At 43.3% G+C, this 15,399-nt stretch overlaps 1 protein-coding gene across 2 annotated transcripts in view; it reads left to right on the top strand.

Moving 5' to 3' along the window:
- The window catches only part of CAPN8 (calpain 8), a 41,974-nt gene that overhangs the window by 13,439 nt on the left and 13,136 nt on the right, over positions 1 to 15,399 (top strand). The window contains exons 8-16 of one of the 2 annotated variants that reach the window (XM_083434475.1): positions 1,075 to 1,149; positions 2,142 to 2,302; positions 4,869 to 5,044; positions 5,803 to 5,814; positions 8,841 to 9,052; positions 10,364 to 10,400; positions 10,809 to 10,874; positions 12,477 to 12,534; positions 13,560 to 13,624. In XM_083434475.1, coding sequence (XP_083290601.1) covers positions 1,075 to 1,149; positions 2,142 to 2,302; positions 4,869 to 5,044; positions 5,803 to 5,814; positions 8,841 to 9,052; positions 10,364 to 10,400; positions 10,809 to 10,874; positions 12,477 to 12,534; positions 13,560 to 13,624 — 862 coding nt within the window. The remainder of the gene's footprint in view (positions 1 to 1,074; positions 1,150 to 2,141; positions 2,303 to 4,868; positions 5,045 to 5,802; positions 5,815 to 8,840; positions 9,053 to 10,363; positions 10,401 to 10,808; positions 10,875 to 12,476; positions 12,535 to 13,559; positions 13,625 to 15,399) is intronic. The other variant, XM_083434476.1, reaches the window with a different exon arrangement.

Here is a 15,399-nt window from a genome sequence, read left to right as displayed (position 1 = left end):
GTGGAGATTCCAATAATATTTCTTTTCTTTTCAGCAGAGCGTTCCTTGTATCCCTAGAGTAAATAAGGAATTGTTTCTGCTTTATCCCCAACTCCAGATTTAATTTACTACTGTATCTCATGAATAATGCCATATCAGTAGATAAATAATCATATAAAAAACAGCCAAACAGCAGGCACATAAACAAGGATTAGATTTCAGGTATTAAACTCACATCAAAAAGGGCTCAGTTTTAAAAATAAATCGTACAATAAAAATGATTTAAGCCAGAAATTATAAAACGTTTAACACTTCTTTTCTATCACTTTATGTGACTTTTAATCCAGCAGTGTGGAACCTGTGGTTCTCTAGATGTTGTGAGATTCTAACTCCCATCAGCTCCAGCCAGCAAGGTCGATGGCGAGGACCGATGGGAGTTGTAGCCAGTGTTTTTTTCCTGGCAGTCTTCTTTCTTCTTTGGCGATCACTTGTAGCCGAGTAAGATGGTCTTCCATAAACACAGTTTTAACAGTGAGTCAGTAAGTGACTGTGAAGGCCGATTCTGCATCCATACGTGCTTCCACAGTGGGGACATAGGTTTCTGCGCAGGAGTTGATCACGATGTGGATTTGCCAAGCATGCCTTCCTCTTAGCGTGTTTCTCCCTTTTGTCCTGAGTTCGAGTGTCTTCAAAGCCCATGACACCTTTGGTAAAGGCTGTTCTCCAGTTGGAGCGCTCTCAGGCCAGTGTTTCCCAGTTGTTGGTATTTATACTACATTTTATTTAGATTTGCCTTGAGAGAGTGTTTAAACCTCTTTTGCTGACCACCAGCATTACGCTCCCCATTTTCTGGCAGTACTCACTGGTACGCAGTACTGGCACCCTTCCCCCCCTCCCGCAGCTGTGATGGGCCCCATCCAGTCTTCCCATGGCTACAACGGGCCCTGTCTGGCCTTCTTGCAGCCATGGCAGCCCTCCCAGCCTCGGTCCCTCAGGGCTCAGAGATAGGACTGCGTTCATACACATATGCAACTATTTCATGCTTAATTTGTACTGGCAAGATGTTTGGTTTGTAATGCTCTCCTATTCCCGCAGTGCTCCAGAATGGAATTATATTGACCCCAAGCAGAAAGCAGCTCTGGATAAGCAGGCAGATGATGGTGAATTTTGGTAAGAACCTTTCAATCAATAGCAGAATGTAGATAAACATGCTGCAGTGCGAGGGTGACACTAGATGTGATGTTAAATGCATCACTTGTGCTGTGTCATTTGCCTTCTAATTGCTAACAGCAGATGAAGGAAGGCCAGATTTTTGTCAGGACTGTGGCACATAAGGAGAGAGGTTTTCATGTTTTCCCTCCTCGCATAGTCCTGATGAAAATCTCCCCCTTGCAATAATAATTTATAATAATAATAATTTATTATTTATACCCTGCCCATCTGGCTGGGCTTCCTCAGCCACTCTGGGCGGCTTCCAACAAAATATTAAAATACCGTAATACATCAATGATGCCTTGTGGCGACAATTGGCTAATAGCAGTTGTGGTGGTGAAGATTTTTGTTGGACTTGCATCGGGGGGAAAATGGGATGAATACCCACAACACACTCCTGGCAAAAAACCTCATAGGAGCATAATAAGCTGAGTCAGACAACTGCAGCTTAGTGGTAAGATAAAAACTCGCTGCATGTGTTCAGAGACTGCTATGCAACATCTTCCTTCACTGGCAGCAGAAATATATGTGTGGAGTAGACCAGGCTATTAGGCTGTTGTTCTTTACAGTCATTTGGCAGTGCAGTTGGCTCTTCTCTATCATCACAACTGTTGGTAAGAGAGGGACTTTTATCATTTATTGCCCTGTGATCCCTAGCAACTTAGACCTGGCCCTTGAAATGTAATGTGGGAATGGCAAGTCCTAGACTCTAATTTGGTATGAGCTAAGGATAGCATGATTGACTGGACACAAGAAGACTAATCACTGAGAATTTGTAGGCCTTCCATTATTGATGGGGATTCCTAGAAGTTTCAGAGCTTTGTAACGCCAAATAATTCCCTTGTGCTATTGCTGCTTGCTGTCTCGGTAGAAGATAAATCAATGGCAAGTGGATAATGGCTTTCTTCCAGACTCACTAAGCACTCTCGTATGCTCTGCTCCTACGGCAGGATGTCCTTCTCAGATTTTCAAAGGAACTTCACAAGGCTTGAGATCTGCAACCTGACTCCTGACACCCTGACAAGCAACCATGTCCACAAATGGGGTATGACTTTGTTCAACGGAAACTGGAGACGGGGCTCCACAGCCGGTGGGTGCCAAAATTACCCAGGTAATGTCACCGTGGAGAAGCCAATCACTAGCCATAGCTGTTGTTGACAGGGGAAGCTTTTGTACTGGAGGACTGCCTGTAAAATATTTCAGTGGTCTCACTATTTGAGCCAATGGGGGCAATTGTAGACCAGGCTCTTTCCCAAGTGCCTGTTGGAAGTGCAACAGCAGGGATCCTTCAGTTTGGAATTTAAGAGTTATTTCTGTTGTCAGTGAGTCAGCTAACCGAGGTGATGGTGGTGGAGGAGGTGTTGCGTAGCAACCAGGCAGATTGGCATGATCTCTAGTGAGGTAGCACCTGCTGTGTAGTTCTGAGGGAGCTTTCCTCTGTATGTTTAGTTGTATGTCTCCCTGCTATGTACAAGGCCTGATGGGAGAAAGACAAAAGCTCTCTGATCTCGTCTTCTCAAATTATACACTGTTTTCGTTCAGTTTCCCTCAGCAAAATGCTGTCTGGGTTTCTTGCATTGTGGCGGATATAGGTTAGATTCAAACTGAGCTGTGATGCATGATGCGCACATTTCCATCTGGTCAAAGTACAAGAGGTGGGACATTGCTGCTGTGCCGTTCTACATCCTGTGGCAGTGCTGCCGTTTGCAAAGATTGGGATGGAGCATGGCAGAGCATCTGCAAGGGTGGGGGTTGCACCCAGGTGGCGGCAGGCACACCTATACCTGCCACTGCTGACTTGCTGCTCCCCATTGCTCACTGCTCACTGCTGCTCTGCTGCACTCCATCCTAGTCCTGCTGAGAACAAATATTGCTGCTGCTGGGAAAACAGCACGGCAGGAACATCAAAATTCAAGTGTTAAACTCTACTTTGCAGTGTTCATGTTAGTATTTTTATTGCTTTTCATTTTTGTTTTCATACATTACTGTTGTATGTGTTTTAAGTTCTAGTTATACATCTCATTCATTTTTCAGTATGGCACAACTGTGATGAAAAGGACCAAACTGCAATATTTACCATAAAATTGCATATATTAATAGTCTAGAAATAACTGTTTTGTTTTTATGTGTCGAATGCTAAATTAATTCCTAAACCCATTGCTGTTTGGGGCTCCAGCCTGAATATGTAATTAAAACGAATAGCAGTATGGCGTGCGTTAATTAAGCATTTTAAAAAATGTCTTCAAGTGGGAAAACATTTTTCTGCAGAATTAAAAAAAACACGTGATTTTACTTGTAAGAGCCATTCCTTGGTAGGTTCAGTGCTGTAATCTGGGTATAATAATGAAAGCATTCAAACTCAAACATTACAGATCACGAACAGTTGTTTGAATAGAAGCGATGCCACATTTCACTGTGGGCTGGTGTCAGTGGAATGCCGCTTTGAAATGGTTTGGGAAAGAGCTGAAGAGAAGAGAAAAATATCAGCATGTTATAAAATCTCTCTTAACTGGGAAATTAATGGCTTCAGACATACTCAGACACCAACCATAACACAAACAAGCCATAGTGGGCCTTAGGATCACCACTCCCCCACTTCACATTATTTTGAAGCTGCTTTTTCTCCTTTCATTTTTGGAAACAAAACATCTTTTTCTGTTTTGTCTAAATGCAGGAAATGATTTGTGCAGACCATAGTTAAGAAACTGGGATACCCTGGTTTGATACCCTGTTTCGTTACCTAACAATGGTTTGCACAAACCACAATCTTCTCCATGTGGACAAGACAGGAAACAGGTTTGTTTTAAACTGTGAGTGAAGGTTTCACCTTTCTTCCCCTCATATGTGAAGAAGGGAAGGCTGCACAATCCCAAGCCCCACCACGGTGTGTTTTCTTATCACAACAAGGTTATGGTTTGCTGTTATGTCTGAATGCAGTCTGTTCTCATTATATCACAGGGTATGTGTCATTCCGAGTTTTTGGGTCACCAATCAAACCCAGCCATTTCTCAGTCTCAGTTATTTCTAGAGACGCTGAGGTTTAAGAGAAGAAAGTGAGAAAGAAAGGTGGCCACCTTAAAAAGTGGGAGTGAAAGAGACCCAGGATGCAATTTGGGGATAATTTTATTGATAGGATACATTTTGGTCTAAGATACGGGGAAGGGCCATAACTCATTAGAATTAAGCTTAGTACCTTTTAAGTCACTGTGTACTTAAAAGTAGTATGGGACCATGCAGAAGCATCAATGTAATGGCCTGAATATACTTGCAACTGAATAACTCATAACTGGGCTTTTTAATTTTAAAATATTCATTTTCAAGCCAAACCTGAGAGTTGTATCTTATATGAAATGGCCCAGTAACAGTCTCCTGAGGATAAATAACGGGTTTGTGTTAATGACTGCAGTCTCTTTGAGCTGGTCACCGCTCCCCTGAGGGAATGTCTCTTAGTAGCTTGATTCATTATAACTGCAATAAATATATAGCATACTTGGGCAGGGGTGGCGAAGGAAGCATAGAATATATAAATATAATGGGAAAGCCAGGCTGGAAGCCAAAGTACAGTTCATTCTTAAGGACAATTCCCTGCAGCTCAACCTGGTTGCATTAGCAGCAAAGAAACCCCTCTCTCGTTTCTCTGGTGATTCTTACATATATTTCTACCTTTGCCTTTACAGCAACATACTGGACCAACCCCCAGTTTAAAATTAGGCTGGATGAGCCAGATGACGACCACACAGGAAGTGGGAGTGAACCCTGTTGCAGCATCCTGGTGGGCTTGATGCAGAAGAACCGTAGGAGGCAGAAGAGGATGGGGGAAGGGCTGCTCAGTATTGGCTACTCCCTTTATCAGGTATATTACTCATTGCTCCTTGATACTTTCTGCCCCGCTCCACTTTCCATCAACCTCAGACAGCATGGCCTGTGACTAGGGGAATGGGAGATGGAGTCCATCAACAGCTGGTCTGCCATCAGTTCTGCACACCTGCCTGAGTGCTGATCAATAACAGCATTGCTTCTCTCTGTGCATTGATTCTGTGGTGCCACAAAATGGCAGTGGAACACATGCTGTGCTCAAACAAGGTTCCAGATTCAACCCACAGTAGCTGGTTGGAAATACTGCTCCTGGTCTGAATAAATAGCATTCAGCTACCTGGATAGATGCCTTGCCATCAAGCAGCTTTCTGCATTCAGCAAGATTCTTCAGAGTTCCGTCCTGAAAGCTCAGCTGTGAAATACCTTGAAAAGGCTCAAATCTTGTGAATGCAAAGCCAAAGCAGGCTGATGTACATGAATCCATCCCTGGTGGGGGAGACTAGTGCACTGCACAACCAGATTGTATAACAAAAATTCTCTTAAGATGCTCTGAAATTGGCATTGGCCTCAGATTACCAAACCAGGCAAAAATGACGGAATGTTTAAGTTGGAGCAGAGATATTGCTGAGAAAGGTTCATCTTTGGAAAGGGTGGTCACCAGGCATAACAGACCAGCTGTTCAAATCCATTAAATATTCTTTTGGTTGACTTTTCATCCAGCTGCTTGTGAAAAATACAGAGCCACCATCTTTCACCAGGCCTTTATGTCTCTTCCCCTTTATATGTCTCTTGCAGGTGCCAAAAGAGGTACATAAACTGTGTTGGAAATATGCATCCTCCAAAATAAAAAGATCATCTACTGCTTCTTGAAGGCTGATGTGCCCCAAACTGACAATTGCCCTGCTGACATATGAGGGACATTTGGTTTCTAAGGGTGTACGCTGACTATTTTTGGAAGGAAGGAAAGAAAACTTTTAACTTAAGGGCTTATTTGCGGGGAAAGTGGTCCTAAGATGGCAGTTCAGAGGTGTTTAATGTGCTTTTCATCTCCCATTACATTGCTTCTTTGAAAGGAGGCTTTCCTGAATGTCAGATTTGCATATGTGGACTGACCACGGGGGAGGGTTATATGTAACCCAAATAATTGCTCATAAAGGATTTATTTATTTAAGTTTGCTGGGTGTGGGGCAGGGGGAGAAAAGAACACTAAAGTTTAAAAACAAATAAATCGTGTGGTACAGAAATAGGGATTGGGAGAGAATTTCCACATTTTATCAGAATATTAGAAGTCAAGGTCACCCAATTAAATTGACTTGTCCTAGATCCAGGATGGATAAAAGAAGTACTTCCCACAACACACTTATGATGCTTAACTGCTGCAAGTGATGGCTATGAGTTTAGACCAGGCATAGGCAAACTCGGCCCTTCAGATGTTTTGGGACTACAGATCCCATCATTTCTGACCACTGGTCCTGTTAGCTAGGGATGATGGGAGTTGTAGTCCCAAAACATCTGCAGGGCTGAGTTTGCCTATGCCTGGTTTAGACAAAGAAAAGAAAATAGGAGGAGGCCTATCAGTGGCTATTAGCCATGGTGGCTGAATAGAAACCCCCCCCTGCCATTTTCCCTAAGTCAGTATACCTCCAGATACCAGTTGCTGGAGGCAACCCCCCCCCCCAGGGCTATTGCTTTTATTTTCTGTGCTTGTGGGCTTCTTGAAGGCACCTGGTTGGCCATTGTCAGAAACAGGATGGTAGGCTAGGTAGACATTTGGTCTGGTCCAGCAAGGAACTTCTTTCGGAGTGGTGGTTGTATAAAACCATGCATGCCACACTGCTGCTGCTGCTGCTGCTGCTACTGCTATTACTGTGTATTACTGTGTGTGTGTGTGTTTAGAAGTAGTAGTGCTTCCCCACACTTCCCGTTTGCTACTGTATTGCGCAAACCACATCGCAGGAAGAGAAGCTTAGAGCTAAGTGAGCAAGTTAAGGGAAAGGTGACAGCCTCCTGTTGGAACCCAGATGCTGTAAACAAATTAAGCTGTTGCTTTCCACAACAATGCCTAAGAATCACAGCAATGCATATTGTAAAGATATTCTAGGCTATAATTCTGCATCAGACCAGCATGGGAAGTTGCACCTGATTCCAGTTGCTAATGTATGTTTGCTGTTTGACATTTCTAGTTAAGAGATATATGCTATCAGTAGACAATGGAGTACACCCTGTTTCAAACAAACTCCACCTTGCCTTAATGAGTCACATTTTGAAATGCAAGCTCACGCTGCAAAGGCACTGTTTAAACATTTATTGTTTTGCTTTTGTGCTTTTGTTCAATTTAAGGCACCCAATTTCCTCTTATAACTCATGCAGAGCTTTGGAACAGATTTGTATTATCAGTTATAATATAAAGATGCTTGTATGTTGCAAGCTCAGATAGTAGATTAGCATTTGGTGGAAGGTGCAGAAGAAAATGAGCTGTGGAAAAGCTGCTTTCTTGAGATTTATACAGGCTGAAGGTACGTCTACACTCTGTGGAAAGCACCTCATGTTTTTGATAAACTTAATATGCCAACTCATCAGTTTGTAGGGAAAACGTTGTAGGAAGAAGATTATGGAGATGGCAGGGGGATGGCAAGAGACTGGTGAAGCAGAGATTAAATCTCATTTAGAGAGCAACTGTGTGCCACATGCTAGTTATGGCTGTCTCAAAACAGCAGACCCAGTTATTTGAAACACTTAACTTAGGCTGTGTGTACACCATAAATGAAAATTGTATTTAAAGCACATAGCTTCCTTCAAAGAATCCTGGGTGTAGTTTAACCCTCATAGAGCTACAATTCCCAGCACCGTCAACAAACAACAGTTCCCAGGATTATTTGGGGGAAGCCACATGCTGTAAAGGGTGGCGCTGTGGGTTAAACCACAGAGCCTAGGACTTGCCGATTGGAAGGTCGGTGGTTCGAATCCCTGCGACGGGGTGAGCTCCCGTTGTTTGGTCCCTGCTCCTGCCAACCTAGCAGTTCGAAAGCACATCAAAGTGCAAGTAGATAAATAGGTACCGCTCCAGCGGGAAGGTAAGCGGCATTTCCGTGTGCTGCTCTGGTTCGCCAGAAGTGGCTTAGTCATGCTGGCCACATGACCCGGAAGCTGTATGCCGGCTCCCTTGGCCAATAAAGTGAGATGAGCGCCGCAACCCCAGAGTCGGCCACGACTGGACCTAATGGTCAGGGGTCCCTTTACCTTTGCCTTTACATGCTGTAAATGCCCTGCTGGATCACATAAGAGACATCTAGTTCAGTATCCTGTTCTCACAATGGCCAGCCAGATGCCTATGGGAAGCCCTTAAGCAGGACATGAACACAGCAGCGGCATCTTCCTTGTGTTCCCTTGTGAGCTCTAAATACCTCTAGAACTTGAGGCAATATATAGTCATCCCAGTTAGTGGCCATTGATAGACTTCTCCTCCACTAATTTGTCTAATTTATTGGTTTGTTTTAGTGTTTGTTTTATGCATTTTGTGTTCTCATTTAGTATTATGTTGCAAACCACCCTGTAATTTTTGGATGAAGGGCGGTATATAAAATTTAATAATAACATAAACAAATAACAAATGAATAATCCTGTTTTGCTGTTGGCGGCCATCACAACATCCTAGCAGGTGAACCTTGGTGGTCAGCAAGGAATATGTGCAGGACAAGGTTGAGAGGAGACCCAGTATGTTGACTGGGGAAAGGTTACCTGGTTTATGCTCCCACTTGGATGGAATTGTTTCTTGTGTCCTATGTCTTGCTAGCTGTTTTATCCTGATTTTTCATTCTCACTGTTCTCACTAGCTGGGAAATCAAACTGATGTTCATCTGAGCAGAGATTTCTTCTTGACGAACCAACCTGTCGCTCGCACCGACACATACGTCAACTTGCGTGAAGTCTCAAACCGCTTCCACCTAGCTCAGGGAGAATACCTCATTGTACCTTCTACATTTGAGCCTTTCAAAGATGGAGACTTCTGCCTTAGAGTCTTCACAGAGAAAGAGGCTAAAGCTCAGTATGTATCTTTTACCCCAATGTGCCAAAAGGCATTGTCCCTTTGCACTCAGTGCATCAAAGCTGTGGCTTGATCAGGTGTCTAATCAGGCTTATAGCTCATGACCCCCCCCCCTTTTTTTTTTTGCTCTCTAAGTTCTCATTAGGGAGTAATGACTATTCAACCATGTTCCATTATGCCTCTGCTGGCATAGTGACTGAAGTGATATAATAAAAGACGAATGAAAAGATAGTTGGGGTGGATCTTGGAGTTTGGTGAAGAAAACTTTAATTTATATGCATAGACATTTTGCTTGTTTGTTTGTTTGCTGCCCTTGACCATAAGGTCCAGGGTGGATTACAGCATTAAACACCACATTAAAAACAGTTTAAAACAACTTGCAATCATAACAACAAACAGGTTACAAGAAAAGTGGTGATGGTGAGAACACCTCCACTCACTGATTTCCCCATTCCTTTTGAAATCCCCTTTCCTTCACCAGAACCTATTTATCATGTTTTTCTTCGGACGACAATCAAATATTCAATTAGTTTGAAAATGTTCCTTTTATGGACCAGGGTAGAAGTTAAGTCCATGTCAGATGGAAACAGCAAAAGCAAGTGTACACAATTTGGTTCTGGAGTATTAAGGTGAATGAACCATTTTGTCCCTAGTAGATAAAGGATCTTGCATGGTTACCTTAAGGCTGGGATAGCCAGTGCGGTCCCCTTCAGATATTATTAGAATTCCATGAGTCTGTGTCTGATGATAATGGATGATGGGAGTTGTAGTCCAGCAATGTCTGGAGGGTGCTATGTGGGCTAGCCCTCATCTGCTCCCATACAGACAATCTCATGCTTTAAGGTCTGCCTCAGGCCCGCCACCCTCTATACCTTCATCTTGGATCATCAGGCAAATAAGCATGAGTGTCAGGGCCTTCTCAGTGGTGGTACTGCCCCTCTGGAGTAACCTTCCACTGGAGATGCATCGGACTATCTCTTTACTGTCTTTTTAGAGAGACACCAAAAACATTTCTGTTTCAACAGGGATTTAATGTTTGATTGTGTTACTGTTTTAAACTGTTCTTAAAACAAACAAAACTATTGTAAGATTGTTATCATTTTAAGTTGCGGCATTTTTAAGCTTTTATCTTAGTAGTTTGATTTTACTTAATTGTATTGGGTTGCAATTTATTTTAATGGGCCCATTCTAAGCATGACTAAACCAAGATTCAGCACACTGAAATTTTTGATGTAAGCTATTTCTGAGTGTTTCTATGATAAGAAGAACAGGATATTTAATTATATCCTTCTTATTATTTTTTCCTCACAGGGAAATGGGTGATACTGTGGCTGCAAATCCATATGAGGTAAGCAAATCAAGTGGGGGTCAAATCCACAGATTCTGCTTTGGGATACAGAGCCTTATTACTGCAAAAGCTGAGGACCTCTTTGTTGTAGCCCAGAAAGTGTTGTACGCTAAAGAAAATAGTTCTTTCTTTGCATCCACAAGGCTTAATTCACTGACTTCTTTGCACAGCTCGTTTCTGGAGAAGCAAAATTCTGCACCATAAAGCCTAAGATCAATCACAATGTTTGACAAACGTAGCAGAGATGACAGACTTCCGCTTAGCAAAAGCAACCTTTTAAGTTTCTGCGCTTACAGAGCCAGCTTCTCAGGTTTCTGTTCCTTTCAGAGCTTATTTTGACTCAGGAGCCCTTTGGAGGAAGCCTCAGACCTCGGTGTAAAATGTAACATTATTCATTATTTCTTTTAGCCTCATGTTGCAGGCAAGGACATAGACAGCGAGTTCAAGAGCCTGTTTCAAAAACTTTCTGGGGAGGTAAGAGGGTTTCTGTGCTATGATAAATATTCAGAAATAGGCAAATGCTTCAAAGATTTCCCAGTGCATTGGCTGCTTCTTTTTACTAACACAGTTGGCAGCAGACTCCTGGAGAGCCGCTTTTCTCGTTCTCAGTCTTTTTATTCCTGCACCATGTTCACCATCACTTGATGGGGGAACTGACAGAGAGGAAACTGGTCCTTTAAGCATACCCCTCCCCAGGAAAGAGGAAGGACCTGAGAGAGGTGTTGTGGGCTGAGAAGCACAAAAGGCCTTATTTGAACTTTAGATATCATTGGACCAAATTGGCTACTTGGAGTCTGATCTTATCTGTCCCCTGGCAACTTAATATGCTCCTGCTCAAGAACAGGACAATGAGGAAACAGCACCTTATAGACCCCAATTGCCTTCTTTTTAACCTATTCTACATATCAATGTGCCACAGAGGAAAATCGGGATGCGGGTCTTTTGGGGCCGCGCTCCTGCACGACTCATGTGATTCACGGAAGAATGTGACCCTCCCCAAAAACCCCACATGTCTTTCAGAGCCGTGCTCTTGTGGCACCCAGGTGACTTCCGCGATAGCACGGTTCCCCCAAAAAGGCATCTTTTGGGGCTGCGCTCTTTCAGGAGCTGAAACAGGACATCTTGGAATCCAGGCAAAAGGCAGAGGGCCTTTTTGGTAGTGGCACCTGCCCTGTGGAATGTCCTCCCAACAGATGTCAAGGAAATAAACAACTATTTGACTTTTAGAAGACATCTGAAGGCAGCCCTGATTATGGAAGTTTTTAATGTTTAATGTTTTATTGTGTTTTTAATATCCTGTTGAAAGCCACCCCGAGTGGCTGGGGATGCCCAGGGTATAAGTATTATTATTATTATTATTATTATTATTATTATTATTATTATTATTATTATTATTCCAGGATGTCCCACTTAAAGTAGGACAGTTGATAGACATGATTCTAAACACTGCCCTCCAAATCCAGTAGCTGTAACGTGCATATAGGACATCACTGTGGATACCAATCTACAGTAAGCCAGGGCCTTCTCCCATTTACTTCTATGGGAGAAAGAGCCCTTCCCTGGAATGGGAGTGTGCTTATGGAGCTATTCTGACATTTGAAGAGAATAGGGTTACCAGCCCTATATACAAGGGATGCAGAACTTGTGGTCCTCCAGATGTTGCTAGATTCTGACCCCCATCAGCCCCAGACAGCATGGTCACTGGCCAAAGATGATGGGATTTATAGTCCAGCTACATTTGGAGTGCCACAAGTTCACCATCTCTACTATATACTATGCACCAGCTTCATTGTGTAGTTACATTTCTTATCAACAGTGTGAGCATCCCTTTGTTTTCTTAGAGCTCTGTTTACTTCTTGTGGAAGCCTTTGTCCCTGGCCTTTTATCATTAACTAAAACACCCAACAGCTATCATCCACTAAAAATAAATTTAAATTGAATTTGAAGAGCTGGGGCAGAGAAGTCTCTCTTGGTTTTTGTTTGACATTAGATCTAGGATAGAGGCTAGGTTTAGCCAGAAGGTAAGGGTTTGGTTGGCACGGTTGTTAAATCTTGGATTTGACTCCTTTTCTGCAGAACAGTGAAATGACTGCTGATGAACTTCAGACTGTTCTGAACAGAGTTGTGTCAAAGAGTAAGTTGCAGTCACTGCTTCATAATTGTGGGGGGAGACTCAAATACACACTCAAATACGTATATCCAGAATTATATTCAAAACCAGTCTGAATAATTCCTAACCGTAGCTGCCATGATGCTTTTCTTAAATTGCTTGTTATTGTTGCAACTGATTGCTATACAACTTTCAGAATGATAGCTATATTATTTTGCGTAATAAAGCCAGAAATACAAAATAATAATAATGCATACAGTGGTGCCTCGCAAGACGAAAAGAATCCGTTCCGTGAGTCTCTTCGTCTAGCGGTTTCTTCGTCTTGCGAAGCAAGCCCATTAGCGGATTAGCGGATTAGCACTATTAGCGGTTTAGTGGCTATTAGCGGCTATTAAAGGCTTAAGGGATTAGCGGATTAGCTGCTAAAAGGCTATTAGCATTTTAGTGCCTTAGAAAAAGGGGGTAGGGAGCGGGGAAAAAAGGAATCGCAAGACATTTTCGTCTTGCGAAGCAAGCCCATAGCAAATTCGTCCTGCGAAGCACCTCCAAAACGGAAAACCCTTTCGTCTAGCGGGTTTTCCGTCTTGCAAGGCATTCGTCTTGCGGGGCACCACTGTATTTCTGCAGTTCCTCAGAGTATGCATGAGAATTTTGCATTTATTTAAGTTCATTTCTACTACGAATTCCAGGGTTGTAGTGTGGGTTTAGGTGAAGCATTGATCCAGCTTAGATTAGTTTGTGCATGTTTATATTTTCTTTTTGAAAATGTTTTAAATAAAGTTGTTGTTTTTTTGGGGGGGGGGCACCACAAAGAGAACTGATTTGCCACAGAATCAGCTCTTGCCTTGTTATCACATCTTTCTGCTGATGTTCTTGTGAAATAGCACTAGAATCTTCCCTCTGTGAGATGTTCAGCTGTCTTCAAAACGATCTAGCATATTTTTCCTTAACTGCAAAGGCTAACCATGCACAAAGATAACTCCCTAGTGTTTCCAGGGAATGCAGATAAATATTTGTCTAACATATTTTTTGCCTTTTTCATTGTATAGGAAGAGACATTAACAGTGATGGATTCAGCATAAACACCTGCAGGGAGATGATCAGCCTCTTAGATGTATCCTTTAAATGTCACTCTTCTCTACTGGATTTCCCTTGTGAACCTTTTGACTAGATAAGGCAGGGCTTAACGTGTCTCATTTTCCTGGCACATCTGTCTTCACTTGCTGTAGGCATAAAGTGCAGAGTGTCGATCTAAACAGCTTAGTATAGCAAGGTTATTAACCCTCTGTTTCTGGTTGCGTGCTTGGTTTCCCATTGTATTGTGCTCAAGTTCTGCTGGGATGTATGAGAATTTGTCAACGATCCCTGCCTGGATTTAGCCGTGGTTGTGTTGTTATGAACCACCTGGCTGCGATTCTAGTCCGATCATCAGATCATAGGTTGCTCTCCTTTTATACACAAGGAAGGTGTACAATGAGATTTGGGGAGAGTGGGCCAAATGGTTAAACCGGCCCCTCCTATCCACATGGCTCGGCAAATATGGAGGAAATAAAAGCTGGAGGAACTGCCAATCTTCACAGCATGCCCTTTTCTCATAGGAGAGTAATTAACAATGCAAATGATTTAACATGCTAGAATGAATTTAATATAGCTGTGTAGCCAGGTGGCTGGCAGAGAGCCACAGGGAGGGCTGGTAGAGAAGACAAGCTGTAATCTAGAGGGATGAGCTGTGCTGCTTCAGCAGAAAGTCTGCATAGGGAAAATAGTGGTCGAACTGGACTCAGGGGCACCCCTAGGGCCTTCAGAACCATGCACTTAGAAAGAAGCCTTTGGTATCTCAGTCTCCACACCTACATGATGGCTGAAGTCCTCTCTTCTATTTTATTTGTCTTCTTCTGTGCTGGTCTACACTTGCAGCTGAATGTGGGGAAAGGGAGTAAAGACAGGAGAATAGATTCATCCCGCTTCAAGTTGCAGATGGGAGAAAAGCAGTGCTCCTTTCCTTCCTCAAAACAAACAAACAAATGCCACAGAAACCTCCAGAGTAGGAAACTGGCATGGCAGAGAGAGGGGCCTGTTCTAGTCCATGTGGCAGCCTCTGCAATGCAGGGGTTCTGACCCAAGACAAAAGTTAAGGTTTCAGCAACAGAATAAGGTAAGCCAAAGTCGGATAAGGTCTAGGTCAGGCAGTGCAGTGAAATTTTTCGTAGGGGAGTAGTTAGGGCCAGATGTGCCAGCTTGCGAGGGCACATGGGGGTGAAGGCTTCCACCGGGATTTCCTGATGTTGCATGCGTGAGCATTGCGCCTCCTTCCCTAAGCTGTACAGAAGCTTCCTGGGCTTTGGGAAGAAGGCACTAGGGCTTAATACTCTTAATTTACCGGGAAAATTTAGGGGACTAGCCTAGTTCCTCAAGTCCACTGACTGCACACCACTGAGGTTTCCTGCTTGGCAGGGGGTTGGACTCGATGGCCCTTGTGGTCTCTTCCAACTCTATGATTCTATGAGGTCAGGTGTGGTGAACCACTAGTCTTCCAGATGTTTCTGAACCACAAAGTTTCCCACACCTGGTTTAGATTTCGGTGAGGCAAGATGAGGCCAGAATTTAGTGGTGCCATATCTAGTTCAGGCTGGAGAGTCCATAAGATCAGAACTTGAATGTTGTTGCCTATTTCAGGCTCAAAATGAGGTTTAAAGAGGAGCTGCTGCTCTAGCTCCACCTTCAATGAAAGGAGCCTCCTCACTCAAGGGGCCCAGCCTATTTTACAGTCATCACTCTCACAGAGTGAGGGGCAAATTGAGCTTCTGAGTGTGAGTTCTCAGAGTCAGAGGTGGGCAGTGTGACCTTCTTCAGCCAGAGAGCCAGTGTGGTGTAGTGGTTAAGAGCGGG

The sequence above is a fragment of the Podarcis tiliguerta genome (assembly GCF_965153285.1).
Source record: "Podarcis tiliguerta genome assembly, chromosome: 3".
NCBI lineage: Eukaryota > Metazoa > Chordata > Lepidosauria > Squamata > Lacertidae > Podarcis > Podarcis tiliguerta.
The sequence above is the reverse complement of the archived record's forward strand: the minus strand, read 5'-3'. Positions and strand labels throughout refer to the sequence as shown.